General features: G+C 40.4%; 4 protein-coding genes across 4 annotated transcripts in view; 3 read left to right on the forward strand and 1 right to left on the reverse strand.

The window, feature by feature from the left end:
- LOC109539497 (F-actin-monooxygenase MICAL3) lies at positions 1-2,778 on the forward strand. The gene is made up of 8 exons (XM_019907276.2): positions 1-303; positions 378-407; positions 1,055-1,175; positions 1,233-1,383; positions 1,446-1,593; positions 1,825-1,960; positions 2,012-2,126; positions 2,182-2,778. The coding sequence occupies exons 1-8, from the start codon at positions 121-123 to the stop codon at positions 2,270-2,272; spliced, it is 975 nt and encodes a 324-aa protein (XP_019762835.2). The 5' UTR covers positions 1-120; the 3' UTR covers positions 2,273-2,778.
- A 77-nt stretch (positions 2,779-2,855) lies between these two features.
- On the reverse strand, positions 2,856-4,911 carry LOC109539498 (magnesium-dependent phosphatase 1). The gene is made up of 4 exons (XM_019907277.2): positions 4,724-4,911; positions 3,493-3,547; positions 3,157-3,381; positions 2,856-3,044 (listed from the first exon to the last, which is right to left on the reverse strand). The coding sequence occupies exons 1-4, from the start codon at positions 4,761-4,763 to the stop codon at positions 2,873-2,875; spliced, it is 492 nt and encodes a 163-aa protein (XP_019762836.2). The 5' UTR covers positions 4,764-4,911; the 3' UTR covers positions 2,856-2,872.
- A 1,637-nt stretch (positions 4,912-6,548) lies between these two features.
- On the forward strand, positions 6,549-7,373 carry LOC109539482 (EKC/KEOPS complex subunit TP53RK; the record flags this gene model as incomplete). The annotated part of the gene is given in 1 exon segment (XM_019907258.2): positions 6,549-7,373. A coding segment is annotated over 1 exon segment (650 nt), but the record flags the coding sequence as incomplete, so codon positions are not given.
- Positions 7,374-8,361: 988 nt separating this feature from the next.
- The window catches only part of LOC109539436 (neurofilament heavy polypeptide), a 5,995-nt gene continuing 2,988 nt past the window's right edge, over positions 8,362-11,368 (forward strand). Inside the window, exons 1-10 of the mRNA XM_019907167.2 lie at positions 8,362-8,535; positions 9,669-9,906; positions 9,967-10,086; positions 10,150-10,232; positions 10,290-10,426; positions 10,470-10,588; positions 10,644-10,756; positions 10,808-10,895; positions 10,945-11,120; positions 11,185-11,322. Coding sequence (XP_019762726.2) covers positions 8,362-8,535; positions 9,669-9,906; positions 9,967-10,086; positions 10,150-10,232; positions 10,290-10,426; positions 10,470-10,588; positions 10,644-10,756; positions 10,808-10,895; positions 10,945-11,120; positions 11,185-11,322 — 1,386 coding nt within the window. The remainder of the gene's footprint in view (positions 8,536-9,668; positions 9,907-9,966; positions 10,087-10,149; positions 10,233-10,289; positions 10,427-10,469; positions 10,589-10,643; positions 10,757-10,807; positions 10,896-10,944; positions 11,121-11,184; positions 11,323-11,368) is intronic.

Consider the following 11,368-nt stretch of genomic DNA (forward strand, 5'->3'; position numbering starts at 1 on the left):
GCGAAGGCAGTGGAAAAGGGTTTGAGTGCCCGGCCGAAGTCCATTTCCGAAATACCAAAGAATCTCAGCGTGAGCAAAAGTGCGCAGCTGGAGCAGGAGGAGAGCAAGAAGAAAATCTGCATGTCCGATCCCAATCTACTGGACACGAGCGCCTCAAAGTCGAAGAAAAAGAGCAAAGACAGGGAGAGGCGGAAGAGCATCACCAAGCTGATAGCGGGGATTTTCTCCAAAAAGAGCCCCTCGGGAACGGGAAGCAAGGGCCTGTTTGCCAAGTTGTCTCCAAAGTCGAAAGACAAATCAAAGGTGAGTGGCGGTCAGCGTTGCTGCTCTTAGTCGCTGCAACCCTACAGACTTTACCTTCGATGTTCTTATTTCAGTCTTTAACGAGTTTGGACTTGTGCAAACACGTAAGAAACACTTCAGTTATGGTTTTTTTGTTTGGTTTTGTTTGATCGTTCTTTATGTCGCACTATATTGCTGTACTTGGTCTTTGTAAGCACTTGTCGTTTGTCCTCCCCACTAACTTCGCAAATTGATCCAAATTGCTCAAGGAGCCAAAGGATACACGATCAAATTTGCCTTGATTTTGGAACTGGATAAACTCGGATTGGTGGCAACATTTTCAAAAGTTTGGCAAGTTCCCAGTTGAACAAAAACACGTTTAGCGTTTTTTACATTACAACAAGCATATTTCCTAAATAAAAACGGACTCAAAAGTTTCAAAACCGACAAACTGGAAGCACTGGAAGCTTCGAAATCACTTATCGGAACAATTTCTGTTTCAGTTCCAAAATTAGGGCAACTTGCACGGTGTAACTTTATTTTGTTGGGCAGTTTACTTAGTGATAATTCAGCCAGAATTGCCAGCTGCTACTAATACTTTAGCAATGATGCCAAAAAAATCCTTTAAGCAAACCGGCATGAACAGGCTCAATCATCTGAGAGTATGCAGAATGACTATTTACCCGGTTTTCTTAAATTTGTGCCTAAACAGCATGTAGTTGTTGGGAATGTTTGCGTGTGTTTTGGCTTTGATGTCGACTATTTCCCTTAGGAAACCGCCATCGAGGAAGCGAAGCCCCGAAAAAGCTTCTCCGAGTTGAACATTAAGCGGCGAGAACCCACTCCTCCACCCATTCCACCCTTACCAGCCAACTACACCATGAAAGCAACAGGTAAAAACTTGCCCAACCAGAATTCTTTGGCCAATTAATATCGATCCTAACAAGCAGATGAGAGCAGCGATGGGGAGGTTGTCGAAAGCAAAATGCAAGATCGCAGCTCTTGCGATACAGTGGACCAATCGGGGAATGCGGATGCCTCCACAGCGGGCAAGAAGAGCGGCAAAGCGCGACGAGTTTCCAGGCAAGCTCAACTCAAACGGTAACTAATCGTAGAAACTTTCAAGCCGAACGTTCCATAACTTTCCCGACTGTGAAACGCAGGCACAGAATGGCCCAAGAGATTCAGCGCAAGCTGGAGGAGACAGAGGTGAAAACCCGCGAATTAGAGCAACGGGGTGTGGAGATAGAGAAGGCTCTGCGGGGTGAAGATGGAGGCGTGAATGTAAAGGACGAAAGCGATCTGCTCCAGGTAACAGTTTGAGTGAAACATGTCGTTTCTGGGCTCTTCGAGAGTCGGTTCTCAGGCCGTCGAAGAAACGATTCGCAAGCACGACTGTTTCGCATCTTCACAGATAGTTTGTGCCGCACAGCACTCGTGCTTGAGAAACTTCAGGAAATGATAAATTGATTTCCTTGGAACCTTTGGATTTTGAGCTTTACAAGAACTTTCCAGTCTTAACTCTTATTTACCGTCCTTTAGGAGTGGTTTGACTTAATGAGAGATAGGACTGAATTGAGGCGCTATGAAAAGGAGCTGATGGTGCGCGCCCAAGAGGTAGAGCTGGAGGACCGGCACTCCAGGCTTCAATTGGAGCTTCGAGAACGCATAGGGATCAGTAAGAAGCTTTTTTTGAGTAAAATCGCATTATGAAACTGGGTTTTTTTAGAAGAACATAAAACCGAGGAAGACTTGAAATCTGAACAAAGCATTATCAATGAAATGATGGACATTGTCGCCAAGCGAGACGCCTTAATTGCTGTGCTTGAAGCGGATAGGTTGAGGTAAATGAAGAAGTGCCATGAACGTTTCCCTGGTGTTAATAGGGTTTTTTCGCAGATACTCACATGAAGACAAAGACTTGGAAGAACAAATGCTTGCAAAGGGATTGATGCTGACTCCTATTGAAAAAACTACTCCAGATAAATAGAATAATATGTAGATATTTTTATTTATTAAACTCCGTTTTGTCACTTTATCTGCTAGATTTAGACCCAGGGTACTGAATATTTAAGAAATAGAATGTTTGTTGCTTCGTCCAATCATATTTATACGAAAAGTCGGTGCTTTGGATGAACTACTTTGATTAAACTAATAGCAGCACGTGCCTATTTGTTAACGTCCATAACGTGTTTAACTTGGAATATTTAACTAGTCTTTGGTAAAATTAGTGTTAAGTCCGCTTGCGTGTCCCGGTGTAAGGTGTTGACGATTGAAAAACATTTGCCTTAAACTTAATTGATCTGCTCATCAAAAGCTTCCGGCAATTTCTTACTCCCGGACAGAAAATACCTGCCGAAAGGCACTGATTGTGATCGTGAATTGTATTTTTCAATAAGGAATTGTATACATTGTACAAAAAGATTATTAAGGTTATTTTGTGAATGCGATATTGTGTTTTATTAATTGTGTGCATAAAGCTTTTTTTACTGGTTACTTGTGCTTTTCTCACTATCAAAAAATGTCTGTTTTCGGAAACAGCAGACTCGATTAAATGGCTTTAATGAAAAACCTTTTGTTTGCAACTTGTTTATTTTCTCGCCTCGATATACTTTTGAATGCCATTCTCCACCACACTTTTACTAACGCCGTTCTTTACCAATATCGAAACTACTCCTAACCGAGTGATGTCGGTGATATTGCGATTTTCATCGTCGAAAAAAAGCATTTCCTCAAAGTGGCAATTGGACTGCTTTTTGATGCTGCGAAATAAACAAACACATTATCTAGGAAATGAAAACTGACGAATGAAAAAGTGCAAAATGTGTGCGTGAAAAAGTGCAAATGAGAACGATTTGCGATTCATACACTTACTTATTGAAGTGAGTGACTTTGCTACCGGGGAAAATTTCCCAGTAGGTAAAATACTTGTCCCATCCAAGCAGATTAAGTAATTGTTTAGCGCCCTGAATTTCCGATGTTCTCGAGGCGATGCCCAGCTCATAACCCTGGTTTTGTAAGTTTTTTAAAATCTCCGGAACTTCGGGGTAATATTTCACTTTGGCGCCATAATTATCGACTATCCGATTGGAGGATTGTCTTGAAATAGAGTTCAATTATTGAGACACAACGCACTTATGCGTGTTGAAGGTTTTAAATCGGTTCTTTTCAATCTATACAAATCAATGTGAGGTGCTCATATTTACATACTTTTTAAATGGGGGCGAAACATGGGTATCGATCCAGAAGGGCCAAAGTGTATAATCTGCAAAAGGATAATTTGCCTGTTACATAAGTGATAAAACACACACAGTAAAAAAATGCGAAAGATTTATCAATGAAAACGGAATTTAAATTGTGTTGTGTAAAGTGTTTGGATCTGTGTGGAAACAAACGGCTGTGATTTATTGATTTATTTAAGCCTTCGCAGGCCTAAATATCTTGGGTTTAACTCGATTAAATGCAGTTTAAAAGTGAAAATGTCGGGAACAAACGTTTAGAAGCAACAAAGCAAAAAAACCATAAGCACCAAAAGAAACCTTTGCAATTGGGAAACTCCTCACCTTCATTGCTCTGATATATTTGCCAATCGATTCGAGTTCCGTTCACCAAACTGAGCAAAAATGTGTTACACTGTAGCGCTAAGGATTATGCAGTAGCGACTTGCTAATAGTAGAAGTAACAATATTTTTTATGCGATTGAAAGACATAACCGGACTCATAAGTTATAATAAATAAAAATAACAGCCGTCAACATCATATTTAACATTTGATGTCAATGCCATTTTTCAAATTGTCATGTTTTGACGTTTGTAATTTTTCAGTGTTTGTGTCAGTTGAATATTTTGCAAGAAACTTGCGCTATTTAAAAAATCGTGCTTTGCCTGTGGCAACATCGGCGAGTGCAAAAAATAGACTCTTATCAAAGTTATAATTTACAAAATGTAAGTAAACTTTAAATTATGATGAATAGATAGATACTTACGAAATTCACTAAACAAGCCTGTCGGTTACTTTTTAATGAAAATACTTTAAAAAATATTATGACAGTGACAAGTACAATCTGTCACATTTACTTTTGCGCACATATGCGTAGAAGTAAAACAAATGAACAGTAGAGAAAAGTGTTTCATTTTGATCATCGCTTCTGATCGAAAAATGGCAGTTTTAGATTCATTCGATTAAAAAAGGAATTTTTGGCATTTTCATACGCAGTTTCACAAAACATCTATTCAAATGTTTCTTAAACCTTAACACCTTTTCGAAGTGCCCCGGCTGTTGGCAATTTAATGCACTTAAGCCACAAAGTAAATATTAATAAAAGCTCAGCATAAACAGTCCCGAAATTTAAATTTGCGCACTCAAGAATAAATAAATATCTGGTGTTTATTAATAACGTAGTGTATGAGCCCCGTATTACACAAATATTTGGAAAACTCACCTAAATCAAAAACGATAATCTTCAAATTCTCCACTTTCATGCTGTATCACTTTGGGTATACAATACGAAGTCGAATATACTTTATATTCCTTTTAAATAGAAAATGATAAATGAACACATAAAAACGTCAAAGTACACAAGATACAAACAATGTAACCTCTCAATAATCCACAGATCACAGAGGTTACTCTGTGATCTGTGCAATAGGCATAGATCTTGGAACAAGTGACAAACGGCGCACTTTGGTGAAGGGGAAGCTAAGTGCTGAGCCGTCGCCCAAAAATTACCAGCAGAAAATAGAAAAAATATTTAAAAAATCAGCAGATTTTAGTACACAATGTCAGACAAACAAACGAGTTTTATAATTATTTTCGCTCAAAAAATAACGGGCACCTTAACTAACGGGCACTAACGTTTTAACGTGCAATAAATAGCAATAAACAATAAAAAAATGCAATTATTCGGACGGATCAAACCAGACCAGTGCAAAATTTAATTGGTTTGGGCAGGATCACTCACGGTAAAAGTACCTAATGCTAAACTTACCGAAAGCTGCACCTAAAAAAAAAAGAAAAATATGTTTTATTACATAAACTTAGTCGAAGACCCAGCGATTTGATTGAAAACAAAAATAAATAGGAAACTGAATAAAACTAAAACTCCGCCCAGTTCAATACTTCTTGTCTGCTTTTTGCTAACTGAAGCCCGATTCTCCACTATCTATCCATGAGAAAGCACACACTACACGAATACACAATGAAAATCCACACAAAGTTGAATATAAATGTGGATTATAATCAGCAATTAACAGTAAACAGGTAAGATGGCCGACCGTTCGTGCCTAAATGGCACTAAATTCGCACTTTTATCCCCTTTATGAACAAAGAACGGACGACCGATTTACTCCCTTGCCCATAATAGACTGAGCTATCCGATAAAACTCATGCGAATCTAAGGTGTTTATCACAGAAAAAAACGCACCGAGCTCACATAATGATATAATCTTTTGCTCGCTGGCCCTTTGGGTGACTCACTGTATTGCTACGCTGTTCGATTTCAGTTTTTTTCTTATTGACGGTTTTGTGGACATTTCCAGTTCACGATCGAACTGGTTTGGATGTTCAGAGTAAACAAAGTTTCTTTCGCGAGTAAAAAGATAAACAAACGTCGCTGTGTGAGTCGTGAGTGAGGAAATTCGAATAGTTTTGGCCCAGAAACCGAAATTTGAATATCAGACACTTAGGTGCAAGATTATGCCAAAATTCCATGTTTTCCGGCCCATTTTTGCTCATTTCTCGGAGGAAAATATTTCGGCATTGTTGGATAGAGAATTGAATGGGGGGGGAGGGTTATGAGCCCCATGACCCCCCCTGGATCCGCCCTTGGTTTCACTTTGATTGCACTATGAAGAGCGACGGAAAGTTCCCACTTTTACTTAACTGCATGCTTTCCTTTAAAAACTCATAACTTCCCATTTGGAGCAAGTAGCAACTTCACACCCCATAGAAGACTCATGTGGTTCAAAGCGCTTAAATTTCTACTTCAATCGGACTAAAGTCTAATTTTTGCCAACAGTTTAAAAATGGGGCAAAAATTCAATATTCAATACACCTACCTATTTTTAAAACATGCCTAAATGGCAGGTCTATATTCAGCCCAGTTCATGCTTTGTTATCACTTTCTTCTGCTCGCAGCATTAAAGTGACGGAAAACTCAAGTTTTCCTGTTAAGAAAACTGTGGTAATTTGGGCTTTTCGAACTTTTTAAGCGGCCTTCAGTCAAGACGATGACAGCGATGACACACGTCGGATATTACCACAGATCACAGAGTATCATCTGTGGCCCTGACTGTTACTAACATAAAATAACCTAACTATTCAAGTTCAAGTAGATAAAATAAATCGATGGACTTTCCTTTAAAGCTTTTCACCAAAAAAACCATTAGAATCCACACCACTTGATGTTCGCAAGCACCCTTTTGCTCAACTATCCAGAAAAGCATGGAAGGCTTCAAGTTGATAAAACAAGGGGCTGAGGCCAAGTTATACCAAGGCGTCTACTTGGGAGTCCCCACAATTATCAAAGAAAGGTTTGTCAAAACCTACAGGCACAAGCATCTGGACGACTCGCTAACCAAGGAGCGAATGCGGGCAGAAGCCAAAGCGCTGGTAAGATGCAAAACTGTTGGAATCGCAACCCCCATGCTCCTAAACGTGGACTTCCACACAAGAATGATTTTTATGGAGCACTTCGTGCATAGCATAACGTTGAAGGACTTCATAGAGCAGACCTGCCTGGATACGCTGCTGGAGTTGTCAGTGCTGATAGGGAAAACGCTGGGCAAAATGCATGCAGGCAGTATCATTCATGGGGATCTCACTTCTTCCAACATTCTGCTGGTCAACACCAGCAACAAGGACTGTTTTGAGGACCTGCAGGAGCTGAAGCTGGTTTTGATCGATTTCGGGCTGGCCCACATCGAGCCCTGCGCGGAGGACAAAGGGGTGGATCTGTATGTTCTGGAACGAGCCCTCCTTAGTACTCATGCAGTGGCAGAGGCGATTTTTCCCAGCATACTGGAAGGGTACAAGCAGAGCTACAAAAACGGGTTTAGGGAGGTTTTTTGCAAGTATGAAGAAGTGCGAGCGAGAGGACGAAAGCGGACTATGGTCGGATAATCAATAAAAAGCGGTTCTTAGTGCTGTTGTTTTATGTTTAATTTAAGCCTGATTTGCATGTTCTCATTGGCCTCAAGACCATAGAACAAGGCTTATTTTATTTTTATTTATAGATAAAGACTGATTTTATGGCAGCGTTTTTGAACGCAGAACAATCGAGAGTTATCGGCCGGCCAATACGTTCATGCAGTATTATAGTTTGCGCTATTTTGACACAAACGCCTGCGCAAATCAGTCTAAAAAATAAGTAGCCGTATTTTTCATTTTATTAAATTTAATTAACTTAAGTTTTTGTAAGTTTCAAAGTTTTTTCGGTCAGTTCCGACCCGCCTATCACCACAAAATATCCCCCTATGGGGCATGTTCTGTGCCTATCACTACCTATTTAGGAACATTTAAATTTGCAGGCAGGTAAGGGGGGATATTTTGTGGCGTAAGGTTGGTTGCACTTGTAGGTGACGTATGGACATGGCGACGTTTGTTATGATCTCTAGCCCCTGTAGTTAATTTCCCATGCTTTTTGGGCAAATTATGGCTTTTTCATGCTGAAAGTGATCGATTGTGTTAAAGTGTTAGGAGCCCCATATAGTTGAACACTTAACATTAGTCGCAAGAACAGTTTTGCGACATTGCGTTGTCGGCAACGAGGTAGATTTCCCAGATATTTATTCCGTTGGTATGTTTACATTCATGTGATGCTCCTGTTTCTGTTAGCAATTTCATGTTATGCTCGACGTTCTTAATGTTATAAACATATACACTCAGCCCTACTTTCTGGGAGATGCAAATACACTCACTAGTCGGCAGGCCTGAGAGCGCTGCATGGAACAGCCATTATCTAATAAAGCGCTATTTAACGTAGTAGACTTTAGTTAGCTGCTACGATAAGATTAAGTGGATCTATTGGCGTTATTTCGAAAGGCTTCAAGGTGCATTGATCGAATTTATAGGTTAGTGAGGATGCAAGCCTCAGAGGAGAGCGCTCTTACAGTGGTGGAGCCCAATGGGGATTCATATGCAGATGCCAACTTGAATGAGAAAAACCTGGGCACCAAATATATATATACGACTGAGGGCCAATTGATACCGGCCGACGAGGACCACAACACTTCCACTATGGACTTAAACGCCCAAGTAACTAAACCACAATACTCATCCATAAAACACTCATCCAACGATGCTTCTGGTTTGGTTTATTAACTCAGTTTTACCGTTTAGTTTCTTCATGTCACTTCTATCATTGTTTTCATTTTAGCACTATAATTCCCATCATGTTACTGCACCCCAAACAGTAAACATACATCAGGTCGATTTTCAATTTGAACAACAGTATCCCGAGGGTACTGGACATGTAGTGTCCGTTAATACTGACTTTGTTCAAAATGTAAGTGCCTCAATAGACAAATTATTTATTAAACTAAGCACTTTTCCAAAGTTCTTCTCTGAACAACCCACAGAACCCAATATTCAGACGCCAATGTGGAGATTGGATGGTTTATTCAGACTTACATTGCATTACAAATTATTTTTATCCGAAAACGTTCAGCCCAACGCTGAAATGTGATAAAGAAGCACATTTGTACGACAATGGGTCCAAATAAATCATGCAAATCCCCCTATATTTGCTAGTGTTTTTGCTTGATCATCGCGCTTTTTCCAATATGTTGCCCTCTTCTGCCGTTGCTTTATGAAAGTTCTCGTGAACATCCCGATTAGCTCTACAAACGTGCTTTCAGTACGCTCTAGAAGTCGTTGCTACTAACAAAAATCCTGCTTAATTAACTTCCTTAAGAATCGTTTGGTACACAGCATTTAACAAATACACATTATGACAATAGACCGGGTTCTTACCACTTACTGTCATGCAATCGATTAATTAAAATTGAGCAAAGTAGCGAAAGTTAATGCCTAACGAGCCGAGCCTGATCTGCTGCAATTTTTTTTGGCAAAACATCAAAATTATTTTGCCTCGCCTCAGGCTCGGCGCTAAATAAGATTTGAAAAGTACATCAAACAAAACCGCATGCCAAATAAGAAATCTTTTAGTTGTCTTTAAACTCCTCTCAAACCGCACTTTATGTATTTCCAGCCGAGCAACTCCTTTGTGCTTGAACCTGCCGAATATGGGCCTGAATCGGCAGAACCCGTTCCAAATGTCGGGCAAATTTATTCTGTTGAATCGCAATCGATCAGCTGCGAATATTCGCGCCCTGTAGAGGTATTTCCAAAGATTTTGCCTTTATCTTTCCTATTCACTCTCTGTTTAGGACGCTGATGGACAGATGAGCGATGAACATCAGCCCGATGGGTCCTCAACCCCCGTTAAAGGCGATTCGACTGCTCCTGGTCTACAAACGCCTCACCAGCTCAATGAGCAAGAGGCTGCCGAAGGACAAACAGAACCTCAAGTGACTGTTGAACCCGTTTCTGATAAGTCCTCTGAAAACAGCCAGCCAAACTTGGAAGTTTCCGATGCAAAAGAGGAACCAAGTGCAATGGATGAAGGTGCTTTGAATTGCCGATCTACTGTAAACTGATTTATTTGGAAAATTTTCGCAATTGCAGACGAAACACATATACAAAGTCTGAAGTCCAATCCGGCCATTGAAGTTCAGTTGGACGAATCTGTGGATGAAGACAAGCCAAAAATTGACGATTCGGACAGTTTCCAAACGAGCGGGGAAGGTATGTTATTGGTGAACGACTAGAGCGTCTTCTACATTGACGTGTTTCTATGTGCTTATTTAGAAATCATAACGCTGGAACATAAAATAGAGGACGAAGAGATAGAAATCTTAGAAGAAATAGCTGTAACTAAAGTCAAAGAAGAGGTAAGTTCTACTTAAATTATTTGCCTGGACATTTTCTTGCAAGCATATTTTTTTAAGGAAGCGACTGTTTCGGAGAAACCCTCGCCTCGGCCCAGGGGCCGCAAATTGAAAACGGACATTCCCTTGCATATCTTGGGGCACGACGTCAATAAACCTATGGATAACGTTCTCAACGGAAAATCCCCCAAACCCAGGTATGAAAACGTGTGGAAAATGACAAGCTTTTCTCAATTACAGTGTTTTAAGGGTGGGCGTGCGGGTGCCTTATCGCAACTTGACCAGCCAGATTGTTTCGAAAAAGGAAATCGAGGAGGAAATACTGGAAAGGGGCAAGAAAAAGCGCACCGAGAAGAAAGGTAGTTTGCCCCCAAACTAGTTGCCCAAAAAAAACGTTTTTGTCCCGGTTTGCAGATGCAACTTTTGCGCAGCAACTCACATCAAGACTAGCTAAGAGAATTGTTGAAGCTGATGAATCTGCGAAGACCAGCAAAATTGCAAAGACGCAGGAAGAGCCTGTTTCCCAAGTAGATTGCAGCCGATTTGTTGAAAACTTGATTAACATCCCAATTTTTTAGGAAAGTGACTTGGAGGTTGACAAAAACGCCTCTGGCCCAGAACCGAAAGCATCCCTGGACAACATTGATCTATTGGCGATTTTAGAAGGTAAGATGCTATTTTCGGTTAAATCTGCGATGCGAAAAATCCTGTGCAGGTGACGGCGATCCAGATCCAACTACGATTGTATCGGAAAAAGTTCAGGACAAAGAAACCACTTTAACCGATGAAACAAATTTGAAGAACCTAGAACGGGAAATTGCGTTGCAGCAGCTGCATGATCTGCCCTTTCTGACCCCGAAACCGAAGCTACTCAAGGGAAGCAAATTTAAAGTGAGCCCCACTCAACTGAAACTCACTCCAAGTGCGGAAGCTCAAGTTTATCGTGTGTTTGCAGGTATATTCCAAAGGATCATTAACTGGTCAGAAGACAGCAGAATTGCCCTCTACCGAAAAACCCGCATCTGTAACTAAATTGCAATCAGTTAAAAACAACATCTCCATGTCACGGTTGGAAGTGAACAAGCCAGTGAAAGTATGATTTTGTTCTGTGAAATTTTTTTATGATGAAATCGTTTTTT

The sequence above is a fragment of the Dendroctonus ponderosae genome, unplaced genomic scaffold, assembly GCF_020466585.1.
Source record: "Dendroctonus ponderosae isolate FM_Combo_2020 unplaced genomic scaffold, Dpon_F_20191213v2 Dpon_F_20191213_8, whole genome shotgun sequence".
In the NCBI taxonomy this organism is placed as follows: Eukaryota; Metazoa; Arthropoda; class Insecta; order Coleoptera; family Curculionidae; genus Dendroctonus; species Dendroctonus ponderosae.

Coding starts and splice junctions, on each gene's coding strand:
- LOC109539497 (XM_019907276.2), top strand. CDS start 121: ATGTCCGATCCCAATCTACTGGACACGAGCGCCTCAAAGTCGAAGAAA. Junction 304..377: donor AGTCGAAAGACAAATCAAAG/GTGAGTGGCGGT, acceptor TTCTTATTTCAG/TCTTTAACGAGTTTGGACTT. Junction 2,127..2,181: donor CTTGAAGCGGATAGGTTGAG/GTAAATGAAGAA, acceptor GTTTTTTCGCAG/ATACTCACATGAAGACAAAG.
- LOC109539498 (XM_019907277.2), bottom strand. CDS start 4,763: ATGAAAGTGGAGAATTTGAAGATTATCGTTTTTGATTTAG. Junction 3,548..4,723: donor GATTATCGTTTTTGATTTAG/GTGAGTTTTCCA, acceptor ATCCTTTTGCAG/ATTATACACTTTGGCCCTTC. Junction 3,045..3,156: donor AAAGTCACTCACTTCAATAA/GTAAGTGTATGA, acceptor TTTATTTCGCAG/CATCAAAAAGCAGTCCAATT.